Source organism: Triturus cristatus, chromosome 10 (genome assembly GCF_964204655.1).
Source record: "Triturus cristatus chromosome 10, aTriCri1.1, whole genome shotgun sequence".
Lineage (NCBI taxonomy): Eukaryota > Metazoa > Chordata > Amphibia > Caudata > Salamandridae > Triturus > Triturus cristatus.
This window is the reverse complement of record NC_140593.1, coordinates 1,051,894,230-1,051,911,187: the sequence shown is the minus strand read 5'-3', so window position 1 is coordinate 1,051,911,187 and position 16,958 is coordinate 1,051,894,230. Positions and strand designations below refer to the sequence as shown.

Here is a 16,958-nt window from a genome sequence, read left to right as displayed (position 1 = left end):
CTCCTCCCAGATGAGATCCCATTTATCGCGTGCAATTCTAAAGCCACATGGCCAATGCTATAGGCTTATTTCTACTTTATTTATACCCTACCCATTTCTGAAATATTACTGGATACCCCTCCTCTCTACGTTTTGTTGCCTAGCCAAGACTGAAATCCTGGCATCTCTCCTCAGAGAGCAGTTTGGTATGAACAAGTTATTTACATTCAGTAACGCTTTCTTCTGGTAGAAACTAGCTAACAGCAGATTCCTGACCTTAAAATATTCCCCTGGCAGCAGACTGGATCCAAAAAATCTTGAGCAGTAACTGAGCGTCGGTAAGTGGCGATCGGTCCTGCGTCATTCGCATCAGAAGTGATGTGCACAGTGCCTATATAGACACCACCTCAATGCTCGGGCATCCGTTTCTTTTGTGACTATTTGCCCACGAAAAAACGTAGAGCCATGTCAGAATGATCGTTTGACCAGTGTGCAGAATCTAACAGGATAAGGGGGGGGGGGGGTGGGAAAGAGCTCAGTTTGCAGAACGGGGAGGATGAGAGGGCAGCGAGGATTCTTCAGTTAGAGTCTCTATGAGAAAAAGCATTACCGAAGGTAAGTAACTTGTTCTTCTGATAAAGCCTTCTAACCTCAGATGCCACACATTAGAAAAGATACCCAAGCAATAACTCATGAGGTGCGCCCGCGAGCAGCTCAAACCAGGAAGTATTGGGCAACCGAACAGGCAAAATGCCCGTGCCCTACGGACTGGACTGTCCAAGCAGTAGTGCTTAATGAACTTGTGGAGGGATGCCCACGTATAAGCTTAGTAGATGACCAAGATAGGCATTCCGCTTGCTGACGCAGTAGTAATGGCCTTGTCCCTAGTGGAATGGCCCGCAAGCCCTCAGGAGGCAGCTTCTTTGCTAGTGCGTAGCAGATTTTAATGCACAGTCCAATCAACCAAGAGATGGTTCTCTTCGGCACTGCTTTTCTTTTACTCCTGTGAACCCAATGAATATTTGCTTTTTCACCCGGTGGTCTCTGGCACGATTAATATAGAAGGACAGAGCTTTTTAGATCCAGACGGTGGAGCAGCTCATGTTCGTCAGAAGGATAAGGTGGAGCGAAAAAAGAAAAGAAGTCAGCAATGTCATGTTTTGACCGACTTAGAAAGAGGTCAGAACTTTCTTAGGAAGGGTGCTCGAGTCCATAGAATCAGTTTGTCTGGTGTGTGAAGGGTTAACTGAAAGCTTGATGCTCACTGGCGATATAACGATCACTAAGAACACAGTCTCGAATCAGTCGTAGTGGACAGCTATTTAAAGGCTTGAATGGGAAGCCCATGCGAAAAGTTAATATAAAATTAATGTTCCAATGGGGCATGATGAAAGGGGTAGAAGGGAACAAATGTTGCGAATCCTTGAGTAAACGTGTCCCAACTAGAGTCAAGAGTGATGGCTGATTCAGCAACCGCAAAAAAGCGAAGATGGCTGAAAGATCAGCTTTAACAGTGCCCAAGAAAAGCCTAGCTGGGCTAATGAAAGCACATTTGAAGTGGGCAGAGGGTGGGTCAAAATGACAGGAGCACCAGCAAGCCACAAACTTGTTCCAACCGCAGGCATATACAATCTATGTTTAGGATGCTTCGCTGCTAAGACGATATCATAAACCTCGGGAGGTAGATCAAAGGTATTTAACGGTCACTGTTCAATCTCCATGCATGAAGGTAGAGTGTGCCCAGATTCGGGTGCAGGACCCTGTCCTGCTGCAGCGATAGTAGATCCCCCCCGAAGGGGAAGCCTGATAGTAGGACAGATACTTGCGTCTGGTCAGTCCTGGTCTTGTTGAGACTTGGAGCGGTATCGGTGGAAAAGCATGCAGGTGTACTGGTTCCGGTCTATCCAGATGGTGTCTCGGAGTGACTGCCACTTTGGAAGCAAACATTGCGCGTTCTTGGCGGTGGAGAATAAATAGAGCCAAGGTTCTCACCATTCTTGAAAGAGATCCTGTGCCCCCGCTGGAAGTAGATGTCATTCATGATCTGAAAGTCATCAACGGTTGAGTTTGTCTGCTCTGGTGTTCAGAGATCCAGCAAGGTGCTACAACACCATGAAGATGTCCTCTCTGACAAATCCAGAGGTGCAGGGCCAGTTTGTTGCAATTATCACATGGCAGTGGTGACCTTGAACACCTGAACCAACCTTCCTTCCTTTGATAGATGGAAGGAAGGCTTTCAATGCCTAACAGATTTGCCCTCCGCTCTAGGAAGTTGATGTGGAGCTGGGATTCGTCCAGAGACCTCTGAACTCCACCTTTCCAAGATTGCTGACTAACCCAGAATAGTTTGTCAGCACTGTCAGTTCCAGGTGGGGAAGAGGTCTACCACTGGTCCAAACGGGTTTTGTCAACAACCACTGCATATCTTTTGCAGTGTACCCCAAAATCTGGACCAGGTCGGAGCGATTCCCCTGGTGCTGCGCCCACTGGGACTTCAGATCCCACTGCAGAGCCCACATATGCCTTCAAGCGTGCTTCACCAGCAGCACATAGGGAACATCAGTACCGGCAGCCTCCGAGTCAATCTCACTGAAATCCAGGACAAGGATTGAAACATCGGGATAATACCCAGAATGTCCTGGGATCTCTGCTTCAGAGTGTAGGTGCGGAACTGTACCATGTCCAGAATTGCTCCGATTAAAGGGAGCCATCACCAAAGATGTAACGTTGGCACACTGATAGTGAACACCAGCAAGTGCAAAAGGTTTGCAATAGTCTGGAGGGGGGTGACGACTCCCTGGGATGAGCCTGCTTTCAAGAGCCAGTCGTTGAGGTAGGGGAAGACTCTTAACCCAGCCCTCGGCTGGTGTGCTGCAACCACCACCATCTCTTTCATGAACACTCGATGGGGCACTGGAAAGCATACTGGAGCACAGCAAACTGGAAATGTTCTTGGCAGCCGTGAACCACAGGTAACACCGGTGGGCCTGCAAGAAAGGAATGTGGAAATAAGAGTCCTGGAAGTCCAAAGCTACCATCCAGTCTCCAATGTGCATGGCAGATAAACCAGAGCCAGAATGAGCCTCTTGAATTTCTTTCTGTAGAAAGGCATTGAGAGGGCAAAGATCCAGGGCAGGACGAAGGCCTCTGGCCTTTTTCAGCACAAGAAAGTAGCAGGAATAGCAACCACATCCTATTTCTGATGCTGGCACCCTCTCAATGGCTCCTTTGGCCAACAGAGTCTGCAGTTCCTGATGGAGAGAAAATAGATAGTCCTCAATCAGCTGTTTGGGTGATGATGGTGGAGTCTCCAGAAAGGGCAGAGCATAACCCTTCTGAACAGTCCATAGCACCCACAGCAGTTATGTAATGTCATGTTATGTTAATTATATTTATAGAGCGCAACGGTTACCCAAGGGTGTCCTGGCGCTGGTAGCTCACTCTACTGGGACCAAGTTTGCTGGGAGGTGGAGCTGGAAGATTCTACAGAGACAGCCGGTGGGGCTGGGGACTGGACAGTACGCTGGGCGTGGGTCCTGCTTCCTCTATGGAATCCGTACTAACAGGTAACAAAGGACTGGGAAGCTTACTGGCCTGCGGGATGAGATGGGTACTGCGGACAACCACGGGCTGCATGAGCAGCAGCTGCGCTACAGAGCATAGGTCCAAGAGACATGAGGTGTTTACCAACTGCAATGTCAAACTGGCAGAAGAGAAGACTTTCTTCGCAAAGGTATCCAGCCTACTGGATTCCCTATCCGGTAGAGTGGTAGAGAATGTGCTTGAGTGTATCCTGACTGTGGAGGCCTGAACCCCCTAATTCTTGAGGAGAGGGATGCTGAGACAGGAAGGCTGGGTCTCTGGGGTGAGTGAGATGGCATTACGGAATCACTCTGCGTGCGGGACACCCATGAAGGGTTTGTCCCCAAGCCCCCAGGAGAACATCTGTGAGGGCCTCATTGAGCAGGAGCTCTGCAGAGCTCACTCCGCTAAAGCACCTCTGTCAAGATATCAGTCTCTACCTCGACGGAAGGTAATTGCAGGCCAAGAACATCTGCTGCCCCGTGCCTCATGATAAAGGATTTTCCCTTCCTCCATGGCACGGCCTGGAAGAGAAACCAGGCTAGTGTCTGGAGAGGTGCACAGACCACTGGCATCAACCAGCCCCTAATGCCAGTTTTACTCCTGGTAGGAGTCGTCCTCCAGGAGGCTGCAACTCTTTACGTCTGGGCAAAGATCCAGAGGGCCCATCTGGCATCTAGATCGAACCCACTGACAACAACCCAGCGAGGGGACCTTTCAGCACAGTGGGGCCAGAGGCGCACAAGGGGGAGCTGTGGGCCCAAAGATGGAGTGCATGACATCGTAAAAGTCCTTGAGTTGGACAGGAGTTGTTCCAGGGAACTCAGACACGTGGAGCAGTCCCGGCCGCCAGCTACACAGATGGAGTGAGGGAGTGGGGCCTAGAAGCATGGAGCATAGTAAGTAACGCTAAAGAACACTTAGACTTATTCTTGTGCTTCTTCTATTTATCCAATTTGCAAGAGGAGTGGGAAGACCATCATCCCGAGGAATGGCCCAGAGATCTCTCTCGGGACCAGGGTGGGCGCCGAGCCACCTTCTGCTGCACCGCCAGGAGCTTCATCGCCCGCTTTGCGAATCGCCTTTGGGTGCATGGATTTTCAGTCAGCGCAGGCTTTGGGGTCGTTGCTCGACCCAAGGCACCAAAGGCAAACAAAGTGTGGATCAGAGACATACATCTGTCTGACATTCCTCACGAGGCTCAAACCCTGTGGGTTTGTTGAGAGATGTCACTACAATGCTGGGAGGAACGCTCAAAAAGTCTCGACAAAAAGTAAAAAAATGTGACCGATGTTGACAAAGAAGGAAAGGAACGGATATCAGGGTGGCGCCTATATAGACACTGCGCTCGTAACCTCAGACACTGACCCGATCAACACTATCTACCGGCACACATAGGTTCTGATCAAGATTTTCCAGACCAAGTCTGACTCCTGGGATTTATTCTAAGGTGAGGAATCTGTGGTTAGAAGTCTGTCAAAAAAAATAATTCATCTTACTGCCCAGAGTGGGATGTTTGTAATCGGTTTTATCCATCTATTAATACTCAATGCATAACTAGATTTATAGATTCTCACTACAGAACGCAAACTCACATGCTTTTTTACTCAATACTGACCTGTTGCACTGTTTGTAAACTACATTTTCTAGCACTACCTTCAGCGAAAGTGTCCGTAAGTGACACCCTCAAGCACACTGCCCTACATTTCGTTAGTATCTCGCAGTTTCACTAGGGCATAATTAGGACCATTCCGAAATTTAAATTACGGTGGCATAGTTCTTTCCGTTTTTTTGCGGTAGGCTTCCAAAGTGAAATTCGAGATTATGCTTCTTCTCGTAATTATGCACCATTGTCTGGGAAAATTTACAATGAATGGCGCAATTGTCGGTAAAAATGTACCATTAGTGCATGGGAACAGAAGCGGTTTGTGGTACTTTTATTTAAATGCATCTTAGGGCCAGAAATCAACTAAAGTATGCATTTTGAGCTAAAATATTGCGGACATGACTGATTTCCATTTTTTGTAATTTTGCCTTAATTTCGCGAAAGCAAATTTACACAAATTTTACGCACCCCAGGCACAAATCATATCTTAGCTACCTGCCATTATTGCCAATCCTTTCGAAAACATGGTCCATTTTCTCTGTGGGAATCAATATTTTGCACACATTCTTATTATTGCAGTTATTCCTTAACTGCTGGCCCATCTGAAGTATTCCATATAAATCAAAAAAAGCAGACGGGGTGCAGTGTGATGCTACGGACATACCCTCAGCACAAAGAATGCCTTTTTGAAAAACCCAACAAATGTGGAATATCCTAAGGATCCTTAGTTAACAGTGGTCCTGTGTATTCACGGACCTCAAATTATAGTCAAATAGGCGGAAGTAGCTCATATAGTGCTGCATTTTTTCTTTGCTGCATGAATGTTCTGCATATAGGACTGTGAAAGCGACACCAAGTGTCTGAAAGATGAGAACTAGGACTATTTAACCTTGTCAACATTAAACAAGTGGAGTGCTTTGGGTTCAATGTATGCCAATCGATTTCTTAATTACTTTCACCACCATCATAAAGTAACATAGCCAAAATTAGCCTTCATGGAAGAGCTTCATAGATGGGCAATAAAGAACAGTTTCAGGGCAGGAACAACCCTGCTCAGTATGTTGGTGCTCCAAATAGCTTTTAGAAGAGCGACCGGCTTGATTCAGGCAGCTTTCCTCAGTGGCACAATGGAACCTTAAGACTGGGCCAAGACACTGTGGGCTAACTACATTGTTGGAATGGGCATGATCAAGTGTATACCAACAAGCCAAGCATAATTTTACCAACTAAAAGAGAAAGTGCTCTTGCTCCTCTAGATTTCGAATCAACACACTTTTGTTCACATTAATTCTGTAATCGATCACTCGTTTGTAAAATAAAGATGCACATTGTAGGAGCAGTTTCTACCTGCAACTGATCTGCACATCTACAAACATGTGGGACCTATAGTGGGCGTTAATTAGGGTGCCCACCTCACTCCACATCAGGACACTCAGTTTTTCGTCTACATTTAAATGGTACCAGATGTGTCAGTCTAATTAGGTTACTAGAATTAAAGCAAGACTACAAAAGCCGGAGTGCATTTGGTTGCCACATAAAAGATGAACACCAGAAACGGTAATGACATGTAGTTAGCTGGTCACCTTACGAGTTAATGCCTTTCATGAAATAGAAACCAGTCTGATGGGCGTGGTGTCTTTGCATTTCATAGGGAAGTAGGAACTGTTCTAGATCTGTGTTGTGGCAGGAACAGCAGCAGCATACACTTGTGAAAGGCGGATACCTTTATAAGGTCAGCACACATTTCAGTTGGCAAGCTGTTACCTGACTCGATTACACGTAGACTAACTTGCTCTGTGTCGAGGTCTACAATAAGCTTTAAGCACGGTCACTTTTGCCGTCATTGTATGGATAATTATCCTTGCATAAGGGAGATTTTATTTTGTATGCTTGTATTTAGTCCACTTCGTAATGTTGAGTCAGTTGGCCATTATGGCCTGGCACCATTTGAAATCCTAAAGCTTTTATCAAGAAATCCACAGAAACAACTGTTTATCTTCTGCTTAGTGCTGAAAGGTGCATCATGTAACCCCCAAAGAACTTTAGCAATGGCTTGACATAGAACTCTTCACAAGGAACTCTGCACGGAAGTGTGATCTTGTGGACTTCAACAGCCTAGTAGGACCTGTATCCACTATTATTTTTTTTAAACACAGGCTTAGGTTGCCTCTCGGAAATATTTACAAAATGGTGTGGTGGACTGAGCCAAATTAACCACATTACCAGCAGCATAATACCTCATCACTTCTTTGTGTGAACTACAGTAGATCCAAAGGGCTAATCCCAGATCATGCTACTATCCAATAGAACCGCAGAACAAGTCCAAAGGAGGATTCGTCATCAGATAGCCTTGCCACGGAGGTATCAGGACCATCACTGATAAACGCGGTTAGAGGTATGTTCCTGGTGGGGTTTTTTTCTTTTCAATCTTGCTGTGTAGATTTAACCATTTTCAGAGATGCTGTTAGGGGTCTCTGAAAGGTTTGGCACATTACTGTGTCACTGAGAAAGTAGTCTCTTATGTTAAAAATAATCAGTCACTATCAATAGCCAACAGAAGTGAATCCTTAAAATCCTCTTCAGGATGTGGTTCCTAGATATCCATTACAGGATGTCCAGGTTTGGCAAACACTGAAGGGAAGTTAGCCACCTCTAAAGCTGTTGTAACAAATACAGGGTGCTTGTCCAAGCTGAGGGTCTCAGGGGAGCAGATAAATGTCCCTGTGGCAGAGTGACAGAGAATAAAGTGCTCCAGTACATCCACCCTGTATAATACAGCAGATTGTGTGCCATACAGACATTCCGATGGAGCAAATATCGAATTTGCGGGATTTCACAATTCTCTAGAAATAAGTGATTTGCGGTGTAAGTTGTACGCTTAGATGTCATAGGAACTCTCATGGTTTGGGAAATTAGGCCATGTTTGCTTGTTCAGACCTTATATGCTAGTCTTGGGGTGGGTGGTGAAAAAAAGAGCTTGATCTCCATAGCCAATTTGAGTAAATATCTCCTTTGTCTTATCAACACTACATACTTTTGCTTGGAACCACCAGAAAGCAAATCACTTTTCAAAGTCTATGAAACGCACAGTGGGCACCGACAAGCTCCTGTCGAGTCTACTTTTTCAGTAATTAATTTGCTATGATGAAAGGGTCAAGATTGTCCCCTGAAGTACATTTTAAAGGATACTGACTGGTCCTTTCGTAGAATTACTCGAACTTATTATCCTGCCGCAGAAATGTGTCAGTGTGCTTGTCTGCAATCTATAAATCTTCCTAATACAATTACAAATATACACTTATAAATCAGGAAGTAACCTATTTAGGTTTTCGATTAATGGACAATCACACTACTATTGCCAATTGACAAATTTTTTGAGGCTGTAATCACCGTGCTCTATTTTTCCCCAAAATCGTCACGTTTAGGGGTAAAGAGTAAATAATGTGCGTCTAACATTTTGATCTCGAATCACAGCTATAACAGCACACAAAATGGTGGGGAGGACAGGAATTATTACATTACTTACTGTACGAGAAGCTGCTCACTTCTGATACTGCTGGTGAATGAGAAGCCTTCAGCTGACCTTTGGACTTTAATCGCACTTCTGTCTTCTTCGTTTTGGACGCCATTTTGTGTTTAGTTCCTTTAGAGGTATTCAAACGCAGCCCTTTAACCCACTTTTTATGTTCATCCTTGCCCAGCAAGGTCTCTTGGGTGCTTACATACTTGCTGCATTGTCCATTTGCTCCAGACCCACATTTCTCTTTGCCCCCCAATCGCTCTGAAAACTTAAAGGATGATTTCAGTTTGTCCATTTTCGTGAGCGACAAGGCTTTGTCCAGCTTATTAGCCAATTGTTCTTGATCGCTGGCCTGCCTTTTCTTCCTCTTTTTTGCATGAAACTGAGAAGTGAAAAGAAAAGTTGATAAGAAGAAATGAGATCTACATATGCATAATTCTCAAGCAATAAATATTTCAGTCAAGAAACAATTTCCAAAGCTATGACATCTTAACCCATATGACAAATTCTTTTTTTTACATGACCTACAATGTAATGCCCCAGCATTGTTTTGCAGAATGGTTCATCCCACACTTTGCTGTTTACAATTGTTAAAAAAAATGATACTACTGTTATGTCCACACAATTAAAGGCAACCTCTGACGATACTGAAAAGAGATTATAAAATGGAAGGAGCAAGAGAAGTTGCTGCGGGATTTATTAAAGTGACACCTTGTAGTGACAACAGCAAAGGAACGCTGAGAAACAAATTTCTACATTTACAAACTTTGTCCAGAACACTCAAAAAAAGGTGTAGAACGGTGTGGTGTGTGTGTAGGAAGTTGGCTCTGTATATACTATACCAAAGTAAGGTGTAGTGTGCACACAGTCCAGTGAATTCCCAGAGGGTCACAGAGGCTTACGTAGAGAATACTAAAAGCTCTTTTTGTGTTAGTGTGGTTGAACAGGTAGGATTATCAGAGGACTATGTTAAGCATTTGTTGTACGCACTCAGGCAAGAAATGATTACATACACTTAAAAAATTAATCCAAGACTAATTGTTTGTATAAAACGTTATTACTTGGTTCTAAAAATAAAATAAAGAGGAACGTAGTTGCAGTAGAGTATCAACAGTTTTTAAATGCAGTAGGTATTGTTTTGTAAAGGCAGTCAAGCACTTTTCGGTAGTATTAAAAATATTTTAGCAAGGTCACTGAGACAGTAGCAAACCTAGCAAATGTAAAAGATAGACATTTAGTGTAATAGGCAGAAAATGCAATACAATCCTATGGAAGATAAACAGTTATATGCAGTTACAGATAAGTACTCTACTTATACATCCAGTCTACAGAGGTTTGGACCAACAATGGGTAAGGGTAGGATAAAGATAGGTACTGTAGCACCAGCGGCACTGGGGTAACCAGGTGCAGAGGTCACTTGGCCCAATGTTAGTCAACAGAGACTAGGAGCACCCACAAGAGGTGCTCGTTGCAGGTAAGTACCAGCAGTTTCAAGGCACAGGCACCGGGGGTTTATGCAAGCACAGGGGGCCCCACAAGGCAGCACGAAAGCTACACCACCCGCGGCACAGTGGCGGCCTGGTGCAGGTGCAAACACAGCTTTGAGTGTCCAATGCAATCCTATGGAGGTTCCTTTTGTAAACAGGCATCGAACCAGAAGGTGCAGGCAGAAACCAGCGACAGCACAATTAAGTTGGGATCCCCAAAGCCCAGGGGCTGCAGGTTGAGGGGTGCCTTTAGACATCGGATTTCTTCTTACCGGGCCGGTCGCACTTGGGGGACCCTTCGGAATCTCACTGCAGGCGCTATTGTGGAGGTCAGCCAACAATGAATTCGAAGTCAGGATCGCTGGGGAGACATCACTGGACAGGGGAGCCACTCAGAATCGGACTGTGGGCGTCAGCTGCAGAGTGGGCAGGACTCGTGGTTCCAAATGGCACAGGAGTCCTTGGAGTCGATTTCTTCTGGACAGGTTCACTGTCCACAAGAGACTGGCATCTTTTTCAGAGGCAGCAGTCCTCCCAGGGTTTTCAGAGGTCGCTGACTGCAAGACAGGTCACCTTTTGTTGCAGGTTCTTCGAGGCTGGAGACAGGCTGGTAAGGCTGGTGCCAAGGCACTCAGTCTTCAGGCTACTCTGCAGGGGCGGCTTCAGGGATGTCTTCTTTCTTCTTAGGTCTTCACAGACCCAAGGATCAAGGTGCCCCTAAATACTGAATTTAGCGGTCATGACAGGTACTGGCAGATGATAGCCAATGGGCTACTTGCCTTTAGGGTGACTGCACCCTTTTTATGTCCTTTCACTTTGGGGAGGAGGCATTGTGAGAAAGTGGCTCTGTATATACTGTTCCCAAATAGGAGTCCACAGTCCCCAGAGGTTTGGCAGAGGCTAAAGTTAGATATAACCTTACTCTCTAAAGTGGTAGCTTGGTCGAGCAGTAAGGCAGTATCAGAGGACAGTGTAAAGCATTTGTTGCACACACTCAGCCAGCAAATAGTCTCACACACTCAATAACTGAACTCTAGGCCAATGGTTTATATATAAAAAATATATGCTTGTTTTATTTTAGAACCAACAAAAGGTATTAAAATATACTTTCTCAGAATGAGATGCTTTATAGAAATACTTTTGCAATATGCAATTGGCTTTTGTAGAAAGTTACAAGTGGTTGTAATAGGCAACACAATTTTAAACACAATAATGCATTGAGTTCAATGGAAGTTTCAAGTTATTTGCAATAGATTACTTTTAGGATTCCAGGACTGGATCCTAGATTCAGTCCTGGGTCAGTACTTAGAAACAAGTAATAAAAGTCGACTTAGTTACTATTATGATTTTTAGACAATATGTTGCTATTTTAAAAGTTGACACTTAGAAGAAATTTCATAGAAAACAGTCAATGATTCCCTATGGAAGAAAATTCAAGCTGCAGGTATATTATGTTCTTGTTACTTTTGTAATCCAGTACTGGGTGCCTAGACTCAGTACTGGGACCTTTATCCAAAACAGGTAAGTAATTACGTTTTCACAACTTATAGGATTTTTAAAGAATATTTAAAGTTTGCAGAAATCTACACTTAGAAGAAATTTCACAGACAAACAGTCAATGGTTTCCTATGGAAGAAAATTGGGTTACTGGTAAGTACGGTTGTAAATATTTTTCAGGGTCAGTGCTAGGCACCAAGATGCAGCACTGGGAGCTCACCTAATAGCAGGTGAGTATTTTCGTTTTCTTTACTCGGCTGATTTTTGGTGAATATTTTAAGTTTTGAAAAGTCCACACTTAGAAGTTTCAGGAAAAAACAGTCAATGTTACCCTATGGAGAAAATGGAGTTATCGGCTTTCAGGCAAGTACTCGACTGGCAAAGTTAAGGTTCTGGGCACAGACTCAGGGGTCTCCCAGGGTTAGGTAGGTACAGTTGTTACACCCTCAGCGGCACAGGGGCAGCTGGGTGCAGAGTGAGTTGGGCCCAATGTTATCCTATGGGAGGCAGGGGGGCCTTGGTTGGTGGCTGCTGACTAGCAGGCCACGCGGCTGTGGGAGCTGGGCTCCTGGTCACTTGCTCAGGGCAAATGGGGAAGTAGATAGGTGCAAAGGTTACACTGCCAGGGCCACTCGGGTGGCTGGGTGCAGGGTGCTTTTGAGCCTTCGGGCGCTCAATTGATATAGATAGGAAAGCTCCGGTTTAGAAAAAGACTGCAAGCTCGGGGACGAAGATTCTTCAGGTGCCACCACGACTTCGAGAGGTAAGTTGGGTAGTTGGAGGATGGGTAGGTACCCAGGAGTTGGGCACAGGGGGCCGCGGGGCACCGGGATGCCTTTTGGTGTTGGGAAATCTTACCCTCTGTTGATCGCGGTTGGGGTACCTGGTTCTGAGGCTGCAGGCGTCGTCAGGAGCGTCGAGGAAAGTCCTTGGGTGCCGGACTCGAGGTCACAGTCACCGCGGGGCCGTCCTCGTGGTCTTTGTTCACTCCGGCACAGGCCAAGCTTGGCGGGTGCAGAGTGTGTAGGATTCGCAGCGGTTCCGGGCTGATGCCAGGAATTAGAAGCTGATTGAGTAGAGCCTCTACTCATGGGAGTCCCAGGTGCTTAGAGCCAAAAGGTAGCCGGGTCCTCCGGGGTTTGTGAGGTTGCTGGCCACAAGAGATGCCGGGTTGGAGCAGGAGCGAGTGTCGACAGGCCGGTAGGACTGGGGCCAAAGCAGTTGGGGTCTTCCTCTTAGCAGCTGCAGGGCAGGTCTTCTTTCTTCTTGCTCTTCTTTGTATTTCGGAATCTGGAATCTGGGGAAGGAAGGTTCAGGGTGCCCCTAAATACTAGATTTAGGGGCGTTACAGGTAGGTGAAGGGCAGGGACCAATGGGTCCCTGTCCTGGGGTGGGTACACCCCCTATCCTGCCTCTCTCCTGTGGGAGGGGGCAGTAGCCTAGTCCTGATTGGGCAGGGCTTCCCATCTTCAAGATGGCAAGAGCCCGGAGGTGGGCTTCACCTCGCCTTCTCCACTTGAGGGGTGGGGTTGGCAGGCTGGCACATCCCGTCCTTATTTGGGGTTTCCGGCCAGGCTTCCCGCCAGAGTGGGGGCTGCCAGTGGCCTGGGGAAGCTCAGAGGCGGCATGCCTTTGAAGCTTCCCCCTGCCCATCCTGGGGGAGGAGATCTAGCACCTCGCCCAGGATGTGCATTGTTGCAGGCCCAGGAGATCAGGGGCTCTCTTACCCAGGGGTCCAGCAACATGTCTGGTGTGTGGCAGCCTAGGCAGCCTCCCAGACCAGCCGTGGATTGTAGGTTTGGTTTCAGGGGGCATCTCTAAGATGCCCTCTGGGGTGCTTGGTACATTAAATCCCACACTGGCATCAGTGAGGGTTTAATGTGCTGAGAAGTTTGATACCAAACTTCTCAGTCTTCAGTGTTGCCATTATGGTGCTGTGGAGTTTGTGTTTGACAAGCTCTCAGCACCATGTACTCTTAAATGGCAGCACTGCACTTAGTGCCTAGGAATGGACCTGGGTACTGTAGGGGCACAGGGCTCATGCTCCTGTGCCCACACCACTGGCATAGGGCATCCAGCTAGAGGAGTGGCTGTTGTATGCCAGGGCAGTGTAGGTGGTGGGCATCCCCTAACCTGATTGGCTAAAATCCTTCCATTCAAGATGGCGGATTTTCTAAGGAGGGGGTTCACCTCTGGGGTGGTCCTGGAAGAGCGGGGATACACCTCTCCTGACAACTAATTTTCGTGCCAACAAAAGTGGGGCTGTGTCAGGGGGGCAGGCATCTCCACTGGCTTGAGGCACCCTGGCTAGCATAACAAAGGGCAGGAAGCTTTTGAGACTCGCTGCCCTGCTTGAGGGTAGGTGAGAAGCTCCTCCACCCCAAGCAGGCTTTGTTCCTGACCCACTAGGGCTCCCACCTCAGGGGTTCAGAAACATGTCTGTGTGGGGCAAGCTGGTGCAGACCAGTCAGCTGTACACTAGGAAGGTGGTCGTGTTTCAGGGGGCATCTCTAAGATACCCTCCGAGTGCATTTTACAATAAATCCAACACGGGCATCAGTGTGGTTTTATTGTGTTGAGGCATTTGATATCAAACTTCCTAGCCTTCAGTAAAGCCATCATGGAGCTGTGGATTTCGCAACAATAAACTCCCAGCACATGTACTCAATATGGCTTTACTGCACTTACAATGTCTCAGAATGGAAATAGACACTGTAGGGGGATATTGCTCATGCAGGTATGCCTTCACCTAAACTTCTACTCACCTGCGGTATGACACACCCTGCCTTAGGGCTCCGAGGCCGGCTACAGGGGTGACTTGCCTATGCCACCAGCAGTGGTGGTGGTTTGTAAGCATGGCTCACAGGGTTGTGTGCCATTTCGACTTTTCAATTTTAGCTGAATCTAAACACACAGTCTACAATGGCAGTGGGTATGTGTTAGGTGAAGGGTCTCATAGGGTTGCATAATACATCCTGCAGCGGTTAAAGACCCTCTCTGCTCACAATGCCCTTGGTACCACTGGTACCTTTTGAAAGATACTTATGTGAGTCAGAGGTGTGCCAATTGTGGAAACAATGATACCGTTTAGGGAAAAGAACAAATGTCCTGGGGCCTGGGAAGCAGGGACCTAGTAATACCTAGTCACAGTTGCATCAGATACCAGGCAAAGAGTGGGGGGACTACAACAAAACCCCAAGCATACCAAAATTATGCTCAACAATAAAGCAGCTACATGACCTGTAATAAAAATACATGGCCCTAAAAAGCACACCACTTGAACCCAAGAACTGTGTGTAGGGGAAGAAAAAAAAATTCATAGACTAATATAATTGAAAGGTGTTCAGCCATGCAACACCCTTTAGACAGCCGTAACTACTTAAGCAAGTTGCTACAGGTTATCATTTCACCACCGGTGTGCTGTGGAACATGTAAGTAAATGCACATGAACTGACCTCGTGTGAGTAACTAGGCGTTCCCTCGTACTCATCCCAACTTCGGTTCCTTACTTTCACTTTCCCACTTGTGCTTTCCATTTCATCGTCCTCCCCCTGAAGGGGCACCCGCTGTTCTCTTCGCATCGCTTCACCCACCTCCGAGTCTTCTGAAAGTAACAGGACCTTGCCCTGTCTGGTGGCAGAGGAGTAGGGAGGAGGCGAAAGGGACGAGAGAGAGAAGGGTAGATGGGTCGAGGGGAGCGACAGATGGGAAGAGAGGGTGACAGACGGACAGAGAAGGTGTTTAAGATTATTGGAATTTCAAAGTTCCCCAGCCGTACAATCCCAATAGAGGGAGAAATGCGTTACGTTAAACTTAAACCACTGAAATATATAGCAAAGCCCCACCTTAATATGTACCATAGCAAATATTTTGCAATTACTGCTTCAAACAGCAGACACTGCTTTAAGCAGTCTCAAAAAATACCGTTATGCATCAATATTACTTATTTCTGCAGCCACAAAAGACATGGCCTCTGGATCAACCCCACGAGATTGGACATCGAACTCTGACTTGGCTATCCAAAGACTTTGCAGAAGGACATTAGCCGACTATAAGCTCCCCTAGCTTTAGGTCCAGCCTCGCTTAGGTTGTCCCCAACTGACTGCGTAATACTTTGTTTTTAAAAGGTTAACAGACTCCACATAAAAGGTGAGACTTTGCAGTTTACAATAATTAAACCAGATAAAGTAGAAATAAAAAATATAGGTACGAACAAAATGTAAATCATAAAATGTAAGTTCAAAATACTAAAGCGAGTGCTATTACATAAACGAACTAACGAGTGAGCAGTGTAGGTAAAGTTCTTAAATGAACGTTCGGCGTGTCTAGCCAATAGCCATCCTATAAAAACCGAACGGTACGGGACTAAAATTCTGGAGCTGAATAACAATTTCTAAAATAAGCAACATTACCAAATGCAAAAAGCACGGATATTCTGAAGAGACTTTCAAAATGAAAACACCAATGTACATATGCAATACGATCGGCATGCAACTCAACAACAGAGCGGTAAATTAATTATACAAAACTCTGGTCGAGCAATCACAATGTCATTCACTATGCACCTCATGGCATGTTCTAACAAGTTAAACTTCCAGCAGTGCTGTATACCAGACACTTATGCACACAGTTTGCAATGTCTGGACTATAATCTCACACTAGTCCCTTTAGCAACTGTGGAAACACTGCTTGTTTATGACAGGGATGAAAAAAATTGGCTCCCCTTCCTGAACGATTTTATTTTTTTAAATTTTATGTAGTACATAATCGTGCTAACAAACGTATGTAGGGCCGCCTCTGCTTGTTTCAGGCTGCAGGAAGAATGCAGATGTGTATGGCTTGGTTAATATTAAAGTGATGACTTCTTTGGGATAAACTGGGTTTGTTCTCATGACTACTCTGTCCTTGTGGTTTTGCAGGTCAGGCTCCTCAGTTGTAAGAGTCTGGATCTCGCCAACTCTCCTTTAAGAAATAAAAACCCATAAAGGAAGGCTGCCATTCGAGTTAGACATCTGAATGGTATAGTTTACCTGTAGGTGTAGTTTTGCAGCTTGAAGAATTTTCTGGATTTACATGCCGTGTATTATTCTGCCATCTAGTGGTTGGGTCCGGAATTCTCCACTATCTTGTCCTCTTAGATTTTTGTTTTTTGGTGCATTTCAACGGACCTCCATTTGGTGTCCCCTGTGATGTCCTACTGCTTCCTCTTGAAGCTCCCACCTTTGATCGCCATCTTCAGATTATTTTCTATGTTGCTTCTGCCTTTCATTTTCTAGGTGGAGGTAGG

General features: G+C 45.9%; 1 protein-coding gene across 6 annotated transcripts in view; it reads right to left on the bottom strand.

Annotated features, from left to right (window-relative positions):
- TNRC18 (trinucleotide repeat containing 18) overlaps nucleotides 1-16,958 on the bottom strand; it is a 229,662-nt gene that overhangs the window by 108,366 nt on the left and 104,338 nt on the right. For all 6 annotated transcript variants that reach the window (XM_085629167.1, XM_085629166.1, XM_085629168.1 and 3 more), the window contains 2 exons: nucleotides 15,127-15,301; nucleotides 8,694-9,069 (listed from right to left, as the gene is read on the bottom strand). In XM_085629167.1, the coding sequence (XP_085485293.1) occupies nucleotides 8,694-9,069; nucleotides 15,127-15,301 (551 nt within the window). The remainder of the gene's footprint in view (nucleotides 1-8,693; nucleotides 9,070-15,126; nucleotides 15,302-16,958) is intronic.